The sequence below is a fragment of the Balearica regulorum genome, chromosome 1 (genome assembly GCF_011004875.1).
Source record: "Balearica regulorum gibbericeps isolate bBalReg1 chromosome 1, bBalReg1.pri, whole genome shotgun sequence".
Classification (NCBI taxonomy): domain Eukaryota; kingdom Metazoa; phylum Chordata; class Aves; order Gruiformes; family Gruidae; genus Balearica; species Balearica regulorum.
The window spans coordinates 204,620,819-204,646,011 of NC_046184.1; the positions used below are offsets into that span (position 1 = coordinate 204,620,819).

General features: G+C 37.0%; 1 protein-coding gene across 2 annotated transcripts in view; it reads right to left on the minus strand.

Annotated features, from left to right (window-relative positions):
- CNTN5 (contactin 5) overlaps positions 1-25,193 on the minus strand; it is a 678,480-nt gene that overhangs the window by 142,059 nt on the left and 511,228 nt on the right. For both annotated transcript variants that reach the window (XM_075742340.1, XM_075742341.1), the window contains exons 8-10: positions 24,743-24,845; positions 7,538-7,719; positions 262-398 (exon numbers count right to left, since the gene is read on the minus strand). In XM_075742340.1, the coding sequence (XP_075598455.1) occupies positions 262-398; positions 7,538-7,719; positions 24,743-24,845 (422 nt within the window). The remainder of the gene's footprint in view (positions 1-261; positions 399-7,537; positions 7,720-24,742; positions 24,846-25,193) is intronic.

Sequence of the window (25,193 nt, forward strand, 5' to 3'; positions counted from 1 at the left end):
GGCAGATGCTGTTGCAGACACAGTTCAGAAGGTCCCATCTCCTAAATATTTTTGAACTACAGAGAATTACTGATGAATGTAATTTTATGTTGCTTGAGATGGTTCAGAGGGGACATGCATAGAAAACCTGTCTATATACTAACGCTTAACAAACTAATCCAGAAAACATTAATTTCTGAAGTTCTTTTCAGTACTTTCTTTGACTTTATCTGAACAAAAGGAGAAACATGCAACATACTGGTGACTCCTTGTCTAATGTACCTGTGCCCAGAGAGGAACTCCGTTTTTCAGCCAACGATATGTGGGCCTTGGCTTTCCAGTAGCTTTACATTCCCATCGGAGCTGATCTCCACTGTCTAACTGAGTATCATTAAGTTTCTCCACCCAATGTGGGTAGGCTGCAAGAAAAAAATATCATGTTATACACATGCTATATACAAAGCGTACAACTTGGTAAGTCTCTAGCTGATAGGCAAAGACCTAATCAATTAAAGAGCTTAAATTATGGCCTTTACAAAGCTTAGCTTACTCTCAGAAAGAAGCACATTCAAACAAACAACCAAAACAAAAAAAGAAAGTAATAAAATGAACAAAACCCCCATAACTTTAAAGGAAGTGCTGTAATGGCACCAGGCATTGAGCAGTATTGTGACCAGGAATAGAAAGTCTGCCTGATTTAAGAAAGTCCAATGGATTAAATTACAGTATTACATACTAATGCATTGATTATTACTGGATATAAGAGCATTTTCTTGGTAGTCACAATACAATATTTAGTAACTTTTCAACACCTAAGATAAGATATTTAAATTTTGTTAAGGAAGTCAATTGTCATAGACTCTGTTTCATGTAGTTTTCTCAGTTTACTTGGAAATCATGAGTTATTCAGCTAGGAATGACTGGGCATTTTGCAAGGTATTTGCACATATTTTTATTAAATTGTCTTGGGTTTAATTCATGTTTCAAGGGAGAAAATGCTTTTGATGTTTTTAAGTACAGAACCCAAGAGATTTCCAGCATTCATCAGGAAAATAAATTACACAGTAATTCGATGTTAAAACAATTTTTTTTTTAAAGGTAGACAGTTGTTACGCATATATGTGAACATTAGTACCTAAAATTCATGTAGTAATCTGTTTAAAAGTAGAGAATATTTTTTTGTAGAGAAGCAGATCTTTAATGCAGCAGTCAATCACATAGCTATATATAGGATCTTATAATTTGGAAAACTTTTTGTGACTCAGTGAGGAACTGAGAATTCATATGCAGAAATAAAAATGTATGTTTAAAAGCCAAATTTTGGATTTTCATACTGTAACCATACCAATTTGTATAGCAAAGAGGACGATAGATGAAATTAATTAACTTAATGATATTAAATGTTTGAGGGTCGTTTTTTTGGGGGTGGGTTTTTTTTTCTTTCTTCCCCCCCCCCCCCAAAAAAAAAAGTAGAGAATAAGTGGCTAAAAGGCCTTCATTGCTAAAGGAATGTAAAATTCTTCTGCTTGGTATGAATAGAAGTCCAGATCTGTCACAACAAAGTCTCCGCTTCAAATGTTGGATAATTGATAATGTACTTAAACATGGGGAACCGAGTTTAAAAATAAATCTTTGAATCTAGCTTGCATTTGACAGGTCACCAATCAAAGACGTGAGAAGATATGAAAAGGCATGGCAGGTGACTAACTGCTTCTAGCTTACATCTCGTGCATGGATGATAAAGTGAATGAGGCGTCTATCATTCCCAAGCAGAGAATAGTCTGGTTCAGAGCCCCTGACCAGACAGTTGTCAGGAGCTGGAAACATATCAGAAAAAGAATCACTTATTTCCCTTTTAGTAGAGGAAAACAGAGATAAGATTGACCCAACCTCACTCCCAAACCCAAGATGAAAACCATCTGCTCCCTTCTTCTTCTTACAGTCAAGGCAATGCATGACATGCTCCATATGTGCTTCTCTGCGCTGAATCACTTGTTATATCAAAGGATCCCTTGAAATCCTCAGAAGCGGTTTGCTGGTGTCCCTGCTCACTTGTTGTCTACTAATTGTCCTAAAAATATAATTCGATTGCATGAAATAGTTGGTGCTGTTGTTTTCTTCTTGAGTGTTTCGGTATGCACAAAGAAAGCCTGCTGAGAAGCAATTGTTTCCTTCGCAAGAAAATGAGTATGATAATACGATTTTGGAACATGTGACAGGTAAATATGTAACAAAATTCACAGAAGTTAGCCAGTGGTGTCATAAAATGATATAGTTTTAAAGAGGTGCTAAACTGCTCCTATTTATATTTCATTCTTTACCTTCTCTGAAAATTCTACTATATGACCCAAAGTGTATCTAATCTCCTTTTTCTATGTTGAATTTGATCTCATCATGAACCAGAGCGTTCAGAATTAGAGTGTGCACCTCTTTACACTGAAATGAAACTGTGTGCCCAAGCCTGGCTGCAGAGGTGTTCTCCTCAGCACACAGCTGCCATTCCCTACCCTCTGTGGCTGTCTTGATAGCCTAATCATGGCGTGGGTTTTCCTCTGTAACCACAAACTTGCAAATCACAGTAGTATGATTGATTTGTATTAACAAGCTTTTTTATTAGTTGGGGTATTTCTACCTTAAATTTTCTCCTCATAGCTTAAATGGCCTTTGGATTCATAATTTTCAAGCTGTTGAACTTGCCGTCAGCCAAGGCAATGACTCAGATTCCCACCCCTTTGACAACAAGGTAGCAAAGCAATAGGTGGATGTAGCAGGAATAGAGCTAAATGCATAACTGAGAGAAATATTTTCATCACTTTTTGGCTTCCTTTCCTCTCTCTAGGTACTCCTTCCTTTGCCACAGAGAGTTCCCTGTCTGCTCATTAGCAAGGGTCACTCTCCATAATAACAGAACACTTGTTCTTAAACCCAGTCAATAATTTAAAAAGTGAAACTTTTAACTGGATGTACATCTTCTGACTCAATATATTATTTTTTCCTTTTTTTTTTTTTTAATGAAAATGTGTTAACATCGTTCTGATATACATGTGGGCAAAGAAAACTTCATTCCATAATTGAGCTTAATTTTAATTAGAAAATACAAATTCTAAAAAGCATTTAAACAAATTTCAAAAGTAACAGGTTCTTTTTTCTTTTTATATATGCAACATTCATCTTGGGGAAAAATGGGTGTTTGCTTGTTTTTTATCTGCCCAGCGAAGAGGTTTTGGGTGATTGTAAGAATAGAAGGATGTGTTTTATTATTCAGTAGTCTTTATGACTATTGTGCCATAGCTTTATACAGTTCTCCTGAGATTTTAAAATCACTGTCCAATCCCTTTGCATTTCTGCACGTGTTTATTCAAGGATGTCAAAATGTTTTACAAACACAAATTGGCAATAAATCTGCAAGCTTACAGGCCAGTTTTTATGTCCTCTGTGCAAAATGAAATTCAGATGCAGAAAACTCAGCCTACTTTCTCAAATTATTAAGTAACTTTTTCACTGAAAGAAAATTAAGGAAAAAAATTGCATAGACAAATGATTTCAGATAGTGTCCTAAAATGTGAATGAGTACAGAGTTTGGGGTGAAAAAAATAATTTTCTGGACACAAGGCCAATTGGGAAGTATACAGTATGAGAAGAATAGGTAGCTATGATAGTGAGAAAGATAAGATAGCAAATTTCAGCCGAAGGTGCAATTCTGATGACAAAAATCTCTTCCTTGCTAGCCAGTTTCAATGCATGGGGCTATACTGTAGTGGCCCCAATGGATTTTCTTCCATATAGTTTTTATAAGGAAATTATTAAAATCATTTTTAAAATCAAGGTGATCCATTACACTGCATTACAGAATATTCCTGCCCTCCTGCTTGTGCCACTCTAGTGTTATGGCAAACGTCCCCTCCTGCTGTGGCAGCAGTGCTGCTCATGGGCACTGCTGCGAGCAGCGTCAGGGAACTGATCCAACCAAAAGAAAAATGGCCAAGAAAGTGTTTCTGTGGTCTGCTTCACATCACCACCCTCTGCTGAACAGACACTACTGAGTAGGTAACACAGAAGCAAACCCAAGGTTCAGAGTGAGACTAGGGCAGGAATTGCACAAACCAGCACTTATCATTGGGAAAATGCTGCTAGTCAGGATTTGTGGAGGAAGTGTTATTACAAAAGGTTAATGTCTGATTTCTCCACCCAAATTTTACTTTTTGTGCTCTCTTCTGTTAATTAATTTGAATACAATTTCATGGAAACTACAGGATGCGCAGATCACTTGGGGAAAAATCACACCTCTCAAAATAGGTTGCAGTGCATATGAGGATGTTTTGCATTATCAAAATTATGGTTTTAAAGCCTTTGTCACTTCCACAGCTGAATTTCCACTAAGTGTTGAAACTACATCAATCCGAAATTGTCAGTATTTGAAATACCACTTTCTGAACAACATCCGAAGTGTCAGTCGCATCAGGCAGTCATGGTATATCTGGATTGCAGCATCAGGTAAGAAATGAAAAATCACTAGTTTATGATTAAATGTGACTAGACAGGCAGACTGGGCATCCTGGGCTTTCTTCAGAATACTCTATGGTGACCCAGATCAGATGCAACTGACGAAATGAAGAAGATTCAACCAGACAGCGAGTCCATTCCTACAGAGATATGCAAATTGTGAGACCGCAGTATGACACATCTGGTCCTACAGCCTGCTCTGAAATTTTACAAGAAACCCCTGGTAAGGAATGATGGCCTACATCTGAATTTCTGAGCCAAAATAATCACTGTCTCCTGGAGGAATAAGATGTCAGTGAAAACAAAATGAGCTTAAAGGTAAATAATTCATGTTGACTGTTGTTATGAATAAGAGGTACAGCGGGAAATGCTGTTTCAGGTAATGCCCCCAAATCCTGCCATATCAACTGTCAGCAAAGAAAGCTAACAGTTTTGTAAAGTAACATTTGGCTAAATTTTGCTAAAAACCTTCTTACCCAAACCCCCTTATACCCCTGGAAAGGGTTGTCAAGTTTTGTAGGCCAATGAGACACTGATGATGGTGTCGTCAGGAGCACTGAAGGCTACGAGAGGCTCGCTGGGGAGTATTTCATCTCGAGGCCAAGAAAAGGCACTTGTAGGGGCTATTAACAGTTTGTGCTTCTTGTTCTGCTCTTCTGGAGGTTGCTGATGGTCTTCTCCACCTGGAAGACTTCTGTTACCTGCTCTGATCTCACTCCCTGCTAATGCAGATAGGAGAAACTCTGACTCAGATCTGGTTTTGAATTACCTGTGAGATAGTCTAAAATATAATAATAGATTTAACAGAAACATAATAATATCCTAGTTTCATGTAGCTATTAATCAGAGGAATGAGGCAATCTGTACTGGACCCTCTTTCTAGAACATTAAAGCAAATCGTTTTAATATTATTGCAAAAAAATGTTAATTAGCACAAACTGTGCTATGCATAAAGGCAGTGACTGTAAAAAATACAATTTTGACAATCGTACAATGGTGGAGAACTAAAAATTCTTATTTTGATCTGTACAGACTAGAACAAAACTGACACAGAAATTTTTTTCCATGGACTCCTATATTTTAGTACCATCTTTATTTCTGTTCCAAACAAAACCATGTCCTGGCTAATGAGAGAGGCAGAGCTGTGTAGAACACTACAGCATGTTTGCTGTGATTTGAGTTCTGTTTATTGCCCTACCACAGGCCTGCAGGGTGCTCTTGAGCAAGTAATTTCATTTTTCATCATCTTAGTTTCTCTCTTGCAGACCATCCTTTATATACCTTTAAAAGAGGGAGGTAGAGATAATTGTAACTCCTTTATAGGGGGCTTTGGCATCTAGTAGTTTCACAGCTCTAGAAAACAGCTAGTAAGTGTATGAGCTGGGGTACACCTTATAATTCAAATTATTCTTTTTTTTTTTTTTTTTTTTTTGGTGATTTCAGACATTTTAAGAAATGTTGTCAATATATACTATGCATGCTCCTAATGTCTCTGGCCCCCAGGTCCCTAGCAGGAGCCGTCATACTTTCGTGGAAGTAGCTGACAGTAAGAATTTGTAGTACTGGAGAAATATCACTGGGATATTGGGATAGTAGAAGGCGTGAAGTAGTTTCTGGGCTCTGACTGCTGTTTTCAGTAAAAGTCTTATAAAACTTTTTCTGCAAGCACAGTATGGGTCGCATGTCGAAAATGAAGGTACAAACTACCACCTTTGCCATCACATATATTTTTCCAGCACATACCAAAAAAATTTGAAGACAAAAACCTGCCCTTGGCTCTAGAAGGATGAGAATAAAAACCAAGGAGAGAGGCATCATCCAGCGATATGCTGATACTCACTAAAAACAAGGGAGCTAAGATAAAGACATTGGAAAGCAGGAGGAGACAGGAAAATTGATTACGGACCTGGAAATATTGACATATGTGGAAAATAAACTAAATATATGATGCCAGTCTACGGTTATTTGATGAAAGTGTGTAACAGAGAACTGTGTATGGTTCGTAATGGGGAGAAAGCACTTGGAGCCACGGGCTGATATCAAGAAAAGAAAAATAAGATCGATTAATAGGAGAGAATCCTTCTTAAAGGTACCTATTAGCCTGAGGACCTGTCTAAACTGCAGCAGTTGGAATTCCACTGCATGTGATGATATTTGAAGACAAAAATAAATTCAGAGTCTGAAAGATTTGTTACGATAGACCTTTCCTGCTAAGTTTGTAGGATTCATGGAATCATAGGAAGTGATGTAAGAAGTAGGCAGAACTGAAGCATACTTTCGATGCAAGGAAAAATTGACTTTTAAATGTTCAGTAAGTAGGATATGTCTTATATAAGCTTTAGTTTCTAGCCTCTAGGATGCAGCAACAATATTATATAAAATTAATGATTTTTACTAAATATTCTTAATTTCAGGTTGTGGGTTTTTTCTTTTCAATGTTATGCATGATTCACTGTTTTTGATGCTTGCTCAAAAAACTTTTAGAAAGACCAATCCTAGGTACTTTCCCAGCACTTTCTGAAAATCAGTACCTTCAGAAATTGCATGTCTGTATTGGGATTGAGATTTTTTTACAAAAAAACCCAGCACTTCTCCAGCTCTGATTCCTGTACAATGAATTTGACAAAACTCAGCACTCAGGCATGGCAGGAATGAAACATTTATAAAACTGTGATAAAAATCCTAAAATATTTATAATATTATTTTCGGACAGATATATCATGCTTAAGTTGCACATCATTGTTATATATCATATCAGGAGAAAACCCCCAGACTATTAAAATTATAGCGATACCCTTTAAAACTCCCCCCAAAACCCAGAAACGTAAAACATGAAATTGTGTTTATGCCAGTTCTTTGAGTGAGTCAACTTTATTTATGTTTCAGACTTTAATGCGTTACTAAGGAATAAAAATATATAGCTTATTTGAATACTAATTGTATTTCAGAAGAAAGATATTTTGTTTCTACTGGACCTTAGCATCCTTCATATGTAGTTAAAGCCTTAAGGGTGGACAAAGCATTGCTGGATAATACTGTGTGCAGTTACACTTACTGTACACTTGTAGTTGTCCTCTGAAGACATTTCTTCCACGAGAGTTTTCAGCTTTGCATTCGTACATCCCTGCATCCTCTAGCTGCACATTAGGTATTTCAAGCACAGCTTGGGATTTTCTCAGGCGGGCTTTACTTGGATTATGACCATTAACTTTCCTCCAAGAGATTGTTGGAACAGGGCTGAAATATTTAATAAAATTACTGTTAGCACTCTTCCACTATTGAGAATATAGATTCTGTTATCTGGTAGTTTAAACACTTAATAATCTAAGTAGCAATAAAATATAACTACAATTAAGGTTCATATAATGCTTGATATACCTCACTTCCTGTGGGGAATCCTTAATAAATGGTTTATTACATGGAATGTGTCTCTTTCATCCACAAGGGAGGCCAAGTTTTTATTGAGATCAAGTAAATCACTTGAAATACTCTCTCTAGAGCTTCTTTAGCACTCTGTGTTTTACTCCTGAACACTTTCACTCAATAGGTAAAAGAAAATAACGACTTCAAACCCTGGATGAATAAGACAATAACGACTTCAAACCCTGGATGAATAACAAGATAACCACTTCAAAACTTGGATGAATTTAGCAAATTCCAACACTTCCTGATTTTCCTGCAATGAAACTGCAGTTCAGGAGATCAGTAAGTGATACGTCCACCTCGGTGGAGGATTTCAGTACCACTGTATCTTGGGTAAATTAAGTTGACCAAAGTTTTGGAGATCTTTTCTGTTGCAATATTCTTTAAGTTGCAAAACTGGTTGTGTAAGAGGTATGTATTAATGGCACCACTGTTTCTGACTCACAGCATTACGTGCCTGCTCGGGGGGTAGAAGGACTTTTCACTGTATCTTGCTGTTTTGCACAGGTCTATGTGGAAACTGTGTCATTTGCATTCATTCTGAGGGAAGAAATGGATTAGATACTGTTTGCACTCATTCAATTTTCTTTTTAGCCCAAACACTCCTCAGTCATTGTGCACCTACTGGGCTTTTTGGTACGGACATACATTTGTCTGAATATGGCAGCGGATACTTATGGGGGAAGAAAAGGAAAAAAGAAAAAAAAAAGAATTGTTGTTATAAAATGTTTGATCGGGAGCTGAACACTAGACTGCTTCAGGTATTCAAAAAGAATCTTGGAGGACATCATAAAAGAAAATGTAACCGTTACGTACTGATAGTTTTTCAAAAAATATTTTGTATTTATTTAAACTGCTTTCAAGTCTAAGTTTATATCTAAACACAGTTGGATCTTGTGGGGGGAATGTACTTCACAGCATACATTCAAATTCAAAGCTTCTATTAATTTCTTCCGTCATTTGCTAACTTCCACTTGCTGTAACTATATGAAGTTGCATTAAAAAACCACCTTACCCTCAGTATTTCAGGGTGTCCAATTTGAGACACAACAAATACAGAGATGGCAACCACCCATGTGTAAAACTCTAGCCACTCTTCAGCCAATTAAAATCAGGCTGTGACTTACTGCAGTTGTACTCAAACTTCCAGACAAGATGCTCCAAATTCTAGTACTTTACAGAGATTCAGAAAATTCCCAGACTTGTAGTTGGAGGTCAGAAGTTTTCTCTAATCTTATCTCCTGAATATCACAAATCACTGAATTTCATTGAGCTTATTAACATAATTACCTTCACAGAGCCAACCTATAATCCCATATGGAATGGTATCCACTACTTATTTGAATATATCAGACAGAGGCAATCATTGTTTTCCTTATCAGTTTGCTGCACTGATTACTTAACCTGACAAAAGACACTTTATTTTCAGTGTGTGGACTCATCTCTGAAGAAAAGTCCATACAATACCTCTCTATTGTTGCAAAAAGGTCCTCTAACACTGTCCCCCATGGAAGAAATACATGTACGGAAATCAAATTGCCTTTTTTTCCCCTTGGTAAACATAACAGACTGATCTCTTTCTTCAGCACTCCAATCATTTATATATTTTATTTTTTTTTTTATATAGATGGTTGTGGATCATATGAGCTCTTTTTTTTTTTTTTCCCCTACTGTATCACCGTAGAAGCTTGATAGCTTGCTCATTATTAATCTTAAATTACTTTCTTGCTGACTGATTTGAAATTTTGATATCCTGTAAGTTTGGTTTGAGGACCCTTCTGTGCAGATTGTATGGGTCTAATTTATAATGTTTGCTTCCTGTTAGAAGTTATTTTACATACTTTTCAGTTAGAATATTAAAAGAACTTCCAATTCTTATCTGACACAAGTAATTCAACCTGTTAATTTCTAAATATGAAGAATAAATCGGGTATTTCTGTCTCTGATGCCCTAACACAACTTACTCTTTAGCCCTATGACTTATGATACTCCTTTCACACCCATAGGTACATATTTTGATTTGCTATACTTTGATACCTATTTGTATATATTAGAAGTAGTAAAAATAACAATATGAGTTTCTTTTTCCCCCATTTATTAGCTCGCTCTCTCTCTCTCTTTTTTTTTTTTTTTTTAATTTTTAATTGCACAATTTGATATTCAAATTTATGCTCTTTCTTGAGTGACTTTCTGGACATTTTGTAACTCTCTGGTTGTTTTGGGTTCAGCTTTAAGTCTAAACTCTTTATCTGCTTGTCCTCTTTCTACATGGAATATAATTATGCCATGATAGCTGGCTGAAAAACAGTTATCATGGCCAGGCAAGTGTTTCATTAATCATTATTGATCACAACACAGGTCCACAGTACCAATACTTTATGCTGCTACAGTGCAATACTGCTCAGGAACTGCTGCTTTAGGAGTGAGATAGGTGTGCAGGTACACTTTATTTGGCACCATAAGGGTGCCAAGCCTGTTGCCCATTATTGCTTATTTGCCCTTCAGCCTTACTTCCAGCAAAATCAAAAATTGTTTTGCTCTGTTGTCATGGAAGAAAACTGGTTCTGCTGAATAGAACTAAGTGGATTTTTTTTTTTTTTTATAGTATATACTTCTGAGAAAGAATAAAGACATTATAAACTGTGAAAGTTGTTTCATTTAGCTGCTATGAGATTATTCTGAAATTCATGTATTTAGAAAATTTCCTTTAAATTGCATTTAACTAATTTTTTTGAAATTTCCTTTTGTGTATTCTACAGAAAGTAAATGTGTATAGCATGGCAAATACAGAGGAAACTTGTTCTCTGGGTCATTAGCAAGCATATTTTATAAAAACTCACTTTTTTCTTCATCATTATGAGGTAGTAAGTGGAGTTTTTGAAGGAGATAAAATTACTTTAGCTGTGTAGATGTAATGATTTCAAAGGAAAGTACTCCCAAACTGCAAATCCCTATTTGCAGACAACTTGTAGTTCTGTATAATGAAGCTTCTTATTTTCCTTGCATAACTTACAAGCGAGATATGAATTTTACATCTTAAATAAAAATATATCTATACCTATTTCTCCTCTGTTACTTGTGTGAGAATGAAATGAAAGAATGAAATATATCTGATTAAGGATGTGAAAGAATAAAATTGTGTGATTGTTCTAGAAAACTCATAAAATCCACCATAAAAGCTAACTTATGCATATATTGTTCATCTTTTCAAATGATTCACAGCTTTTTAAAAAATAGATCAACAGCAGAAGTATCTCTAACATTAATATGAGTTTAATGTAATATGCATAATTGTTAAATCTTATAATCATTATAATTCATTTTTATTTTGGTCTCAGCAGACATCTATGGGAATACAGTTTCCTTGTTTATTATAATCCTGTTCACATTCAACTCCTATGAGTAATTTTATTCAAGTTTCAATTGAGTTAAAAAATAAGATTTCTCCTCTTTTTTTGAAATAATCTGTTGAATACTCCTGGTAAATCTTAGCACCACTGAGAAAAAAATCCTACTTGATTTCAGAAATACCATCATTAAACTTGTCATTCATCTGAGCTGAAATAAAAGTTCTAAGAGGTCAATGGGGACTGTGATAGTCATTACTGTGGGTTTGTTAACTTTGAATTTGAAGGAAATATGAGTTATAGTTTTACATTTACATCTAGAAGAGATTATAAGAGGCAATATTCAGCAGTATATTGTTTAGGACAAATACCATTGAATTTGTTGGGAATTCTTCACAAGTTTTCATTTTTAAAAAATATAATTTTTTAAAAAACTATTTGAAGCAATTTTATACTTTTTTTTTTTCAATTTAATCTGAAAAAGAATTTAATTAGATCTATAAAGCATATGCTTACTTCAGAAAAATGGGTGAGGTGGAAATAAGAGTAATGTCTGAATTTAAAAATATCTTTTCCATGGATCTGAGCTCCTAGTTTTTCAGCAATATCTTAATTAACAATGCATAGGTTACTTTTTGTATTTTTCATTGATACAAATTGATGTGCTATTCTGAAATTTTTTACCTTCTACTGTAATTTCAATTCCTCTCCACATTATTTCTCTTTACCATGCATCACTGTTCTGAGCTGTGCCTTCAAACCAACAGTTTCACATCATAACACATCTTGAAAACCTCTGCATGCCTGTGTATTCGAGACTAGAAAAGGACTTTCTCCTAATGGCCTCCTGCCTTGCAAGTGTGTTAAATATCTACTAATTATTACAGGATAATTATGTAGGATAAAAATGTCAAGGAGTATCATGAAATTTCTTCCATCAGATACTTTCCAGAAACACCCGTCAACCATTCACATGATTCTACATTTAGAACATCCCATATAAATTTGTTCTAGTCAGATGCAGAGATTTAGGAAGACAAGATAATAACTTTTCTTTTCTTTTGGTTATTAAAAGATAGTTAGTACTCGTGAAATATAACAACTGTGAATACTGGTGATTTAAGAACAGAAATAGAACAGAAGGGAATGGTGATGGGTTTGAAGCTTCTGTGCAGGAACAAGTCCAGGTCTGCAAGTCACGTCAACATACATGCACGACTGTATTAAAAAGGTCAGACGCATGTATCAGTGTCATGTACTAATGTGGATGTGCTTTCCCAGCACTGCTGTCTTGTTCTTTATGGCACAGAGCAAGGACAGCGTGCCTGCTTGGCTGCATGTCCAGCTCCATGTCATTTTCTTCACACTTTAAATTCTAACATGTTAAAGCATCTCTAACATCTAAAATAGTGCTATGTATAATGATTATTCATAGTGAATTATATGCCAGAGGCTTTTCTCTACCGATTGATCAGAGCCTAAACTGTTAGCTCAAACTTGATCCTTAACTGTTTGATAGCTAAAGTTAGATAGCATAACTGAAACGTCTAATGATTTCAAATATTTTTCCAAATTCTTAAACTCAGGTCAATCATGAACTCGAGTCATCCGATTAAGGTGTAATCAAATGAGAGAACAGAAGTTCCACAACTAGTGAGTAAAGGGGAAAAGCTATTCTGCAACCTTTTGTCTCTCCATTTAAAGTCAGATAATGGTATTTACTCTTAATGAAATCACAAAGCACTGCTAGATGATGGAAAATTTAATAGAAAAGAGCTGAACATCTCTTCCTGTGGATTCAGTGTTGGTTATATTGCAAAATTCCGTATTATAGCAAATGCTGTATTGTGGGATGGAGGAGGTGTTGAGCTACTGTAGCTGTTAAATAAGGACAGAAGTAAGCTGTGGGTTTTTCCATAGCCATCCATTGACCCTTTTTTTCTAGTCTATGTATCACACCCTACTTCAATTTGCTGACTGGGGGCACTCTGAAGTAAGTGGACATTCTTCTAAAAAGTATTAAAGACATAAGAACAGGTAAACTGTCACCAGCCTGTGACTAGATCAAAGCTGTGGAGAAGAGAATCTGAAGCAACTTGAAAAGCAAAAGACATATATGACATCTGCGGTGTTAGTATGGGGGACAATACATGAAGACCCCACAAATTTAAGTTAGAGGAGACAAATGCTTTGAAGCAGAAAATTTGCCTCAAAAGGTAACTTTTTTTGGCAGGTGTTCATCTGGATTCTCAGGGCCACCGTACTACAGTAACACTATGTTAACGTGCCCTGTGTAAAGCTATTTTATAACTGGACTTTCTCTCATGTAATTTTTCTGTTCCAAACTTTTTCCAGGCAGAATTTCTGCAGTTGGCACATTGATCTAGGGTTTCCTAACTCTTCTTTACAGAGATGGCCAGTGTATGCGTACAGATCGGTTCCAGAGGACTAGTTACAACGAACCCAGGACTTCCAGAAACAACAGGTCTACTGCCAGTCACGATGCAAATGAGCACCACATGTAAATCCAGCGTGTCTGGGGTGCGCAGGATGGCTTGGAACCTGCTGATCAGCCACAGAGTTTGAAGACAGTGAGCATGACGATTTTGGGAGTGCTGGATTTAAGGCTCTTGTACCACGCAGTATTACACGCATTTATTTCTTCATGGGAAATTCTGAAGAGACATACCACAGTGCTAACTCTGGGGACTTACTATTGACAATTGCCAGAATATGTTTCCTTCTAATCCTACCAACCTCTGATACAGAGAGAAAGCCTACATATGTGCTTCTGGATAGTAAGTTCGGAATGCAAAAAGAAATGCTCCTCCATCTTTAAACCTAAAGCAAAGCTGTGTAAATTACTGAACAAAGTTTTCAGTAGCATTTACAAGTTTTCTTTGATGGTTGTGAGAAAGAAAGGGACAGGATTGGTAATATTGCTTCTTCAAGAATGATGTTCTACTGACAGAGATTTGCAGTTTGGTGTTCCCCCCCCGCTCCCACTTTCTGTATGCCATACAGTAAAAGCAATTAACTCTAAATTTTTAGATGTAAGTATGACATATTTAGTCAGAGGGAGGCAGAATGAGCCCTGGGAGTGCTACTTGAGATTTACCAAAGAATCTTTATTGCATTACTATGAATGATCTCAATATTTGTAACAGCATTAAAAAGTCTATGCAAGAACAAGTCTACTTAAAGTCAGGCAGAAATCAATCCACCCTGAAAAATAGGAACAAAATCCAATCCTGGTCTAGCACCTTATGACATAAATTCTTATTCAGTATGAGCAAAAAATGAACTTTAGATTGATGAAAGTCTTAGAAAGATTTATTTGACATAAACAGTATGTGCTATCAAAGGGAAAAAAAATTCTGGATCTATTCCTGCCTTATATAAACAAACTCAGCTCGAAGATGCCATGTTCATGTTTAAAAACGTTCCTTCCTCTCATGACAAGTTTATCTCCAGGGGAAAGGACATCCCTACTTATAACGCTGACAAATGCTGTTCTACTGAGGGTGGTCATTTCCCTCTTGGGATTGTTTTGTTATCAGTAAGCTATAAGGGTAGCTTCCAGACCTTCCGGGTTTGGTATGTGATAGAATTAACAAAATCTCACCCAAGTGAGAAGTGGTGCAAAGGAGCATGGAGGAATGCGATGTTTTTGTCCTATGTGACTTAGAAATATATATTTCTATACCATTTTTTTGTCTCTATCCTGCAGTTTGATTTTGGGCAAATAATTTTATTTCAATACCCTATGCCATAGTTTCCCTGTTTTAAAAAGAGAAAACAGCCTTTTTATATCTCTGTGAGCTGTAGATGAAAAATAGACTATAATCATAATAATTGTTTTTGAGGGTGAAGTCAAATTATGCCTGTGGACATCTACACTGTGAATTTCTTAATACTCGACAATGCTAAGATGTTAGCATTCCTTGTTCCCCTAAATTCTCCTATATCTAGGAAAAACACTGAATATTTGAATCCCTAGTTCCAGCAAGGAATTCAATGTATAACATCTAGAATGTTTTGCTCCATTTAATGCAAGCCAGAAATCTTGGCATGTCATTAAATTGTGAGTACCATAATACATTTAAAAGACAAGTCAAAATTAGCTTCCTTTTTGCCTGCAAATTTTATATTAAAACTGGTTAGAATTCCTCAAACCTCCAACCTTCATTTACCAATGCAGTGATTTATCATGTCCTTTCATACTTTGTTTTGACCAGCAGTTCCCGTGTAGGGGATAACAATGTATGTGCTACTGTCACAGGGTTCAGTGGAAATGAAGGCTGTTAATGTGCTTTGAATGCCCTTAGTATACAGAATCAGGTTATCTGTAATATCCAAGGCTTTTCTGTGCGTCACCATTATTGTGGGAAGAGGCAAGAACTGTTCTTTATTCATGGAAAAGCAGAAGGAGGCTTAATCATTTCTGAAAGACAATACCTGAAAGGAGCAGCTGCTGGGGCTGAATGGCCATTCCATGAGCTATGTCGCTTGACTGCCACCACACTGTAAAGATCTTCTGACATAACCCAAAGAAATGGCTAAATGAACTGTCATACTTGGCCCTAAAGGGAGGGAAGCCTGTTATTTTTCACAGATGTAAGTATGATTTTATATTTGTGTTATATTCCCATTTTATACCCAATAATACTCAGCTGCTGCCTGCCACCTTGACCCCTCACTCATCTTTCTGCCTTCGGGATGCAGTGTAGTGCAGTTATCAGAGGTTAATTTTAAGTTTGTTTAAACTGTGGTCAGTGCAATAGGTCTGGAACTCTTTAGCACAATACCAGAGCTGGAGAGAGAGGTGGATTCATGGTTTTTAAGAAGGGAAAAAAGGAAGACCCAGGGAACTACAGGCTGGTCAGTCTCACCTCTGTGCCTGGCAAGATTATGGAGCAGACCCTCCCGGAGACTATGCTCAGGCACATGATAAATAAGGAGGTGATTGGTGACAGCCAACACGGCTTCACTAAGGGCAAATCGTGCCTGACAAACTTGGTGGCCTTCTGTGATGGGGTTACAGCATCAATGCATAAGGGAAAGGCAACTGACATCATCTACCTGGACTTGTGCAAGGCATTTGACACTGTCCCGCATGACATCCTTGTCTCTAAATTGGAGAGACATGGATATGATGGATGGACGACTCGGTGGATAAGGAATTGGCTGGATGGTCGCACTCAAAGAGTTGTGGTCAACAGCTCAATGTCCAAGTGGAGAATGGTGATGAGTGGTGTTCCTCAGGGGTCAGTACTGGGACTGGCACTGTTCAACATCTTTGTCAGCGACATGGATAATGGGATCGAGTGTACCCTCAGCAAGTTTGCTGACGACACCAAGCTGTATGGTGCGGTTGACACGCTGGAGGGAAGGGATGCCATCCAGAGGGACCTTAAGAGGCTGGAGAGGTGGGCCCGTGCGAACCGCATGAAGTTCCACATGGCCAAGTGCAAGGTCCTGCACGTGGATCGGTGCAATTCCAAGTACGACTATAGACTGGGCGAGGAATGGATTGAGAGCAGCCCTGAGGAGAAGGACTTGGGGGGATGGATTGATGAGAAGCTCAACGTGAGCCAGCAGTGTGCGCTTGCAGCCCAGAAAGCCAACCGTGTCCTGGGCTGCATCAAAAGAGGTGTGACCAGCAGGTGGAGAGAGGTGATCCTGCCCCTCTACTCGGCTCTTGTGAGACCCCACCTGGAGTACTGCGTCCAACTTTGGGGACCCCAGTACAGGAGAGACATGGAGCTGTTGGAGAGAGTCCAGAGGAGGGCCACGAACATGATCGGAGAGATGGAGCACCTCTCCTCTGAGGACAGGCTGAGACAGTTGGGATTGTTCAGCCTGGAGAAGAGAGGGCTCCAGGGAGACCTTGTAGCAGCATCGCAGTACCTGAAGGGACCTACAGGTAAGCTGGAGAAGGACTGTTTATCAGGGAGTGTAGTGACAGGACAAGGGGTAATGGGTTTAAGCTGAAGGAGGGTCAATTTAGATTAGAGGTTAGGAAGAAATTCTTCCCTATGAGGGTGGTGAGGCACTGGAACAGGTTGCCCAGAGAGGTTGTGGATGCCCCATCCCTGGAAGTGTTGAAGGCCAGGTTGGATGGGGCTTTGTGCAACCTGGTCTAGTGGAGCGTGTCCCTGCCCATGGCAGGGGGGTTGGAACTAGATGGTCTTTGAGGTCCCTTCCAACCCAAACCATTCTATGATTCCATGATTTGTATTAAGCAGATTTATGTCAGAAAAGAATTTGATCTCAGAGTAGAAATCCTCATGAGACTTTTTTTGACACTGAATTAGTAGGAAGGGGTCAAGTTATGGGAAGGTCTTGTTTGCTTATCTTGTTGCCAGTTTATAGGAGATGCTTCCTGCCAGGTCTGAAGCCAGGAAGAATCTTGCTGTCTATAGCCAACACACGAATATCAGTTCTGAAACATTCTGGACCAGTATAAAATAGGTAATACTGGATTTGCCAAGAGCAGCCAATAAAAGGATGAAAGGCAGGAAGAAAGATATGGAAGACCTGTGGCATATTTTTAACTGGTAGACTGAAAGGAAAAGCTGTATTTTACAAATTTGACGAGGAGAGAGGGTTAAGTTTTGTCCTTTGCAGTGAAGAAAAAATATGGTGGAATGCTGTAAACTTCTATTCACCTGTGCTGAGGGACCAGATGGATAACTGCATGCGTTAGAGAAGTGTGCAACCTGGATCTGTGACTCATTATAGGGTTATTGTTTGTGAATTTTGGGTTCCTGGCAAAAATCACGTGTAGCTAAAGCTCAGAGGAAGGTACCAGGTACTTTGACTAAAGATGCACTTCTTGGGTGCCTTTAACCTCCCTTCTTTTCTGAAATTACTCTCTCCCTCATTACATCATTTGCCAAACACTGACTAGACCTCACAGAAACTTTCTTTTAACATATATGCGGACTTGCAGTCTATTACACCTGCAAAAAGATTTGCAATATCTAGAAGCTTTCTTTATAGCCATTGTCCTATGCCATTGTCTTAATGAACGACACCAGCAAAAATAAATTCTTCAGATACTTCATGCAGTTCTCCATAGTTACAGTCAAATGCCCTTCACCAGATCATAAAAGTTTTTGTATCACCACCCTGATCTTTGCTTAGATATCATATTCACTTATACAAACACTTTTTGGTTTTATTTCTGCATATTGAAAAATCTTCAGTAAGCTCTCTCTACATGTACATAGTCTGCAATGAAAATAGTGATAGAGATATAAAATAAATAACAACATTTTTAATAAAAGCTTGTCTAATGAAAGAAGGGAGTGATAGAGCGGCTCTGGTGGTCACCTGGCCCTCAGCCAGGGTCAACCCACCACAAGAACAATTAGAAAAATCTGTTAAGAGGAAATCAGGTGAAGGAAATAAAATAAAATCCTATATTCCATGCATTTAAAACTTTAAGATATTTTTTAGTCAGAATTGATTCAGAGTTCATTGTTTCACGAGAGTATTTTAGAACATTTCCTAGATTACAAGTCACTACATTTCATTCACTTGTGTGACTTAATTATATGTAACTTCACCTTATTTTATTTCATTTAGAAAGCAAGATTTAAAAGGGGACCATCAGCTGAGTTCTTGCAAGCCATATTACAAATGGGATGAATGTTTCTGACTGATCTATAAATCTCTTCAAAACAAAATTTACAATAGAATTATTAAAGCAACATTAAATATAACAGCATGAACAATGCTTCTATCATAACATCCTCATCATAATTCAGTAATAAAAGGAAATCAATATCTCTATTTTATTTTTATCTTTAACTAGGAATATTTCACAATAAAAACATAGTCTTGACATTACTAAAGTGAAGTAAGCTAGCATTTAGAAAGAATATTGATATACTGTGTAGATGTTGCTATCATACAGAAATAGCACAAGCATAAAACAGTCTCTCAAAAATATAGAAAAACAAGCATATGTGTTGTAAGAAAAATTGTCAGCACTGTTCTCTATTGATTAAACTCTCTATGTGTTGATCTATATGGTTAAAAAATAACCATAGTGAAAAAAAGGATGCATAAACCTTAATTTTTTTTTAACCTTTTTTCTTAGCAAAACAATCCTTTTGGTAGTCTACATGGCCCAGGGATCCTATTTTAAAAGCAAAGATTGAAAACTTTGGTAACCTACAAGTACAGCAATAGCCCACATCCTCTAATTTGTTCTAATGAGAAATAAAATATGATTATTCACTCAAAATTGGCTGTTGGCACTACATAATACAAACTGTTTATTTTTATTTTTTTTTTTTCTGGCTGGAGCCAGAAAACCAATGAAGTCTGAGGTTTATATGGAGAACAAAATAGAAGCTGCTGTACGGTGTGATGCACAACCATAAATGCAGTGAGGAAAAGGCTGAAGTGTGAGGGTCAGGTAGGGTGTATGCATTATACACAATTTAACATTAAAAAAATCTGTGTGAAGGAGTGGGTGTAGAAGAATTATTTGAAAGAGAAAAAAGAAGTCAACCTAGAGCTATATGTCAGGAGAAGAAAAAAAAGAAAACCAAAAAAAAAAAAAAGAGCAATATATTTTTGGCACTTCCTTTTTCTTGCTTTCCTCTGAGGTGAAGGGTCTGTGCTCATTGAGGAGGGTTGTAACTTACAGCTTTTGATGCGAGCTTGGGCAAACCAGTCCTATATCATTGTTCAAACTATGAAAACTTGTTCATTTTGAGGCTTTTAAAAAACTCATATATTTCTATCTACACCTGCTTTTAAGTCCCATGTTAAAATAATAGCATTAAAATCATTTATGAGATAACTATACTCCAAATTCAGGAAGTGTTAAAGAACGCTGGGATGGCAGTCACTGACGTGCTTCATTGATGAATACGTCATGGGATGGGGACAGAACTGAAAGTCCTTTTACCTATCAGCACCATTACTTTCATATCTTTTCAATGGGGAGCCAAATGAAGACATCAGAATTCTTCCTTCTAAAAAAAATTACATGAAAAAAAGAAATGAAAGAATTAACCAGTTGCCTTCAGATGTTCTTGGAAGCAAAGTCAGTAATATTTGAGAGAAAATGCAAGCGGCAACCTGCTGTGACAGAAGGCAGTGCCCAAGAAATTGCATTTCTGGAGCAGGAAAAGCCAGGAATGCTGTGATCTGTGCAAGAGTGTCAGCTGGGAAAATGATGGCTTCTTCACCAGAACCTACCCAAAGAACAAGGTCATGATCTGTCTTCTTGATTTACATAATGAACTTAAGTTCTGAAATTGAAATGATGGACTTGTTAGAAAACCAGGATTATCTGGACTACAACCAACCCCCACCTCATTACCAATAAGTTCATTTATTTGTTTTACCAAAAAATTAGCTGGTCTTGTTAAATAACAGAAGACCCATTTGGTGAAAAATGTGTTACTCAAAAGTAAATATTAACATACTACTGGTTAGATTTATTTGTTAAATGTAGATATTTTGAATTCTTCCATTTGGTAAGTTTTAAAGGAGATTTTTTCTTTTTAAAATTATTATTTTATTATTTTAACAATGGTTAATGTAAATCTTAATCAAGATTTAACAATTATGTAAATTAAAAAAGATGTAGTTCTGTTCTTATGAAAAGTTCAGAAAAAAGATGTTAATACTTTGTATTGCCAGTGGATTTTTAAGTTGTTTTATTTTTTTTTTTTCTTAAATATGATTCTCTGTCTTGCTAGGAAAGAAACAAAAACTCAAGTGTTCCTAATAAAAAATGACATAATTAAATGGGTGGCAGAAAACATATCTGTATAAATGTCTGTATATATGAAACATAGATGTAATCAGAGTTCCTGTGCAGATGTGACAGTGACTATGGCTGTAAAAACTACCTTTCAACAAAAGTGGACCAGCAAAAATATCCAGCACAAATCACAGTACATCACTAATTGCAAAATGCACATTCTGGTATATGATACAGTAAATTTTATTTGACTCCTCTGTCTGTCATGTCTGCTGTTATACCTCAGCAGTAAATCACGGATATATGCAGTGATTTCTTAGCCAATGACTGATGCTCCTTAGAAGCAGCATTATCTAATACAAATAACATCATTTTGAGATATTTCACTCCTGTATTACTTTGAATTCAGTAGCAACAACAATGTCTATTATAAGTGGCATCAGTAACATAATATTTTCACTTGTAACTGGATCGGCTACCTATTGCTTGGGTCAGAATAAAATCCTTCTCAGAGAATTTCTGTCTATCAAGCAATTAAGACATTTGATTTTAGTTTGGAGACAATGGCTGCACAGCTCCAATTTATTTAATTCTTACAGCCATAGTGACTGGCAGTTCTAAATAAACACTATTAATAAATCATTAATCTGTAACTAAAGACTAGGGTCTTTCTGGAATATTTGCCAAATGCCTTCTTCAGGAAATCTCGCTGGAATGTCTGTCATTCTCACAATTACAGCAGAGAGAGGAGTGAGTGTTTCAGACAGCTAAATTAAAGCATGAGAAAAACAGCAGCACATTGTTTTTGAGACTGGAATAACTTCTGTGTTATTTACAATAAGAATTCAAAATGCCAAATCTCAAAATGCTAAATAAAGGAGGAACAAATTACTTGCTGATTCAGTTTGATAATGGGGACCCATGCCAGCGTAACAAGAAAAGATCCGTACAAGCCATCAGGAATAAGAGATGAGGACAAAAAAAAAAAGAATATCATGAAAATGAATAGGAAATCTGATGCATTTCTACCTCCCACCTCAGCCTCCAGGTTTCAAACAAGGCCTGAAATGTCATTCATGTAATTATTACCATATCAGGTTGAAAGCAATTTCAATTCAGCTGATTTGATTGTGCATTAATGGCTGTGAACAGAAGATAAGGAATGTGCCTGGTAAAAATAGCTGCCCATTACAATAGTAGCAAATGGGGTCAACTTATTAGACAACCTTAAATTGCTTGATGGTTCAGGTGGTTTTGGTTTTTTTGTTTATTAAAGGTTAATGCCAAATATGAATGTGGAAATAAGCTAATTGAAGCCTTTCCTGCCAACCTTCACCTTCCTCATGTGGCTGTTTGAATAGTGACTGACTCTTTGTGAGTTTACTAAATCTCAAGGGGCTGAAGATGGAAGGTATCGGTAGCTGCGTTTCTTGCCTGTCAGTGATGATTGCGAAGGACAACATGTGGCATACCTCCTGTTCACTGGAAAGGAATAGTTGACTTGTAATCTGTTGGCAGCTGCCACTTAATTCCAGTAAAATGAGGAGAACAGAAACTCACGTCAGTTACTGCTTCAACCATAGCCAAGAGTCTAAAAGGGCCTTGTTGCCAACTATTGACGCAGCAGGAAAGTGGTTAGTGTTGCTGAGCGGAGAGAGCCGGGAGTCACCAGCCTCTACGGAACAGCTCTTTTCCTCATATATTTCAGCATGTCAGAGAACCTCTCCATTTATTGCTTTTCTGTCCTCTCCGATGTACCTCTTTCTTTACCTTTACTATATAAAGCATAAGGCTTGTGTTTTAACCTACAGAAGTTCTCTCCTCACATTTGTTTTCTAAACTACTGCTTACATTTAGGTGGGGAATGAATTTGCCGAAGCTGCTGTCGCTGTCTAATGGTCCCTGTATGTGGGCTATGGTCGCCCACATTTTGTTTGGACTAGTTTGGCTGTGTCCTGCCTCTCCTTCAACTGCACTGGGCCTAAATAGATACAATTAAAATATATTGCCAGAATTCCTCTCTAAGTATTTATTAATACTTTCAGTTGACCTGCTTAATGATAGTATCTGGATGTTGATCAAACAGGAAAAACAAGCAAGTTTAAGACATTACCTCATCCAGCCAGTAAATAGGAACTGTTAAGACAAAAATCTGAAATCCAATGACCAGTGACACATGAAGGTCAAAATGACTATAAAAACATTTTAAAAGCGACAGGCTTTGAAAGGTTACTTTGGAAAAACCACACCTGCCAAGCAATCTGGAGTGGTGATCCTCAGGAAAAAAGACTATTGTCTTGAAACTCCTTTCCTCTTATGTTTTGTTCCTACTTAAGTAAATAAGTAAGAAGAATGGCATGGAAGACATGGTATTACGAGTGTGGTGAGACACTGGAACAGGTTGCCCAGAGAAGTTGTGGAGGCCCCATCCCTGGAAGTGTTGAACTTCCAGTTCAACAAGTGTTGGCCAGGTTGGATGGGGCTTTGGGCAACCTGGTCTAGTGGAAGATGTCCCTGCCCATGGCAGGGGGGTTGGAACTAGATGGTCTTTGAGGTCCCTTCCAACCCAAACCATTCTATGATTCTACGATTCTGTTCCTCAGACTAACTGATTTGTGAAGTTCCTCCGCAGGAGTTACAAAGACAAATCCTTCTACTATTTCTTAATCAAAGCCAGGCTGTAAGGAACCTGTATGTGCCTTGATAAGCTATGAACTAGAAAACGAAGCAGGATATATGATATTGACAAGCATGACCTGGTATGGGTGGAGGGGAAATATCTAAAAGGAACACCACTATCAAAAGGAACTGGAAAGAATTCAATACAGTGAGATTTATTTCAACACACATACCCCACATATTTTGATGGGGTATTTTCGAAAATCATCTACCCTTTATATTTGTTTATGTCTCCAGTGAATCATCACTGATGGAACACCTGTTTTTAGCTACGTACATGTTCAGAAGAAAGAATAATTTCTTTGAATCACTGGAATTACTTCTTAGTTCTGTCTGATTGTATACTACCCTTGCCACCCTTATTCTTGTCAACAATAATAATAGTAACTGCCACAACAAAATTGAAATGTTATCAATTTCATCCTATATTTTCTAATGTGAAGAGTGTATAGAAGTAATTTCACTTCTTATTTAATTTGTATGAAATAGCAAAGAGGTATTTCTAAAACCTGTATCTCCCTAAACTCATTTATCAATATATATAAAATATAAAAACACCCCTTGACATGAATACTAAACACCTGTTCTCTAATAGTGCTATTAGGTCAGGTAGAAACTCGAGAATTGGCACTGCCACAAAGTGTGTTAGGACATGTTTAAAACATTGTACTCTTAGCTTCATATATAAATACTATGCATTTTTGGGGAAAAAAGCTACGAATCTTTTTTATTCTCCAACTATGATATTTTGGCAGAAAAACCCTCTAATTTATTGATTTATAGTATCCCAGTGAATACATGGGTGAGTCTCATAAAATTTTCAATAAAAAAACTTTCCTCTTTTTGTTTACAAGAACGTTCTTTTTCATTTTGACAGTCTTTTAACTTGAATGAATTACTGTCCACAGAAATGGCTGGGCAGGGAATTCATAATTGGCTACTTAGTCAATTGGTTACTTTGAGTGTGCAGTAAGGACTATCTGTGAGAATGAAATCCAGCAAAATAATGAAACCACAAATTAGGCATGTCACATCTTAATAAACAATGATAGCTAATTATGAAAGAATCTCTACTTACTTGCCAAGTGCAAAACACTCCATCTTAACAGTAGTTCCCCTTGCAGCTGTAACAGTGTAAGGAAAATGGACTTCAATTTTTGGTTCATATTCCCCCATCACACCTGGAAAATAAGGAATGTTTAAAATATGAAACATCATCAGTTTTCCATTTACTGAGATTATCACAGAAAAACCCAGCAGCTTGCTTTTTGAACCTGCCCAGCAGTAAAGCTAGTAATTGATGGAGATAGCCTCATTCGATCTGATATGCTCTGCTCAGGTCCAGTACATATTGTAAAACGCTCTTCAGGTTTACCAGCAGCACAACAGTGAGCTTAAGAAAAAGGATTTATTTTCTCAAATAGGGGTTAATATTTACATTCTGAAAGATTAAAGCAGGCAATCAATTTTAGAAGGTTGAAAATTTTCATAGACCAAAGCTTTGTTTACCAGTGCAGTTGCAACTATGA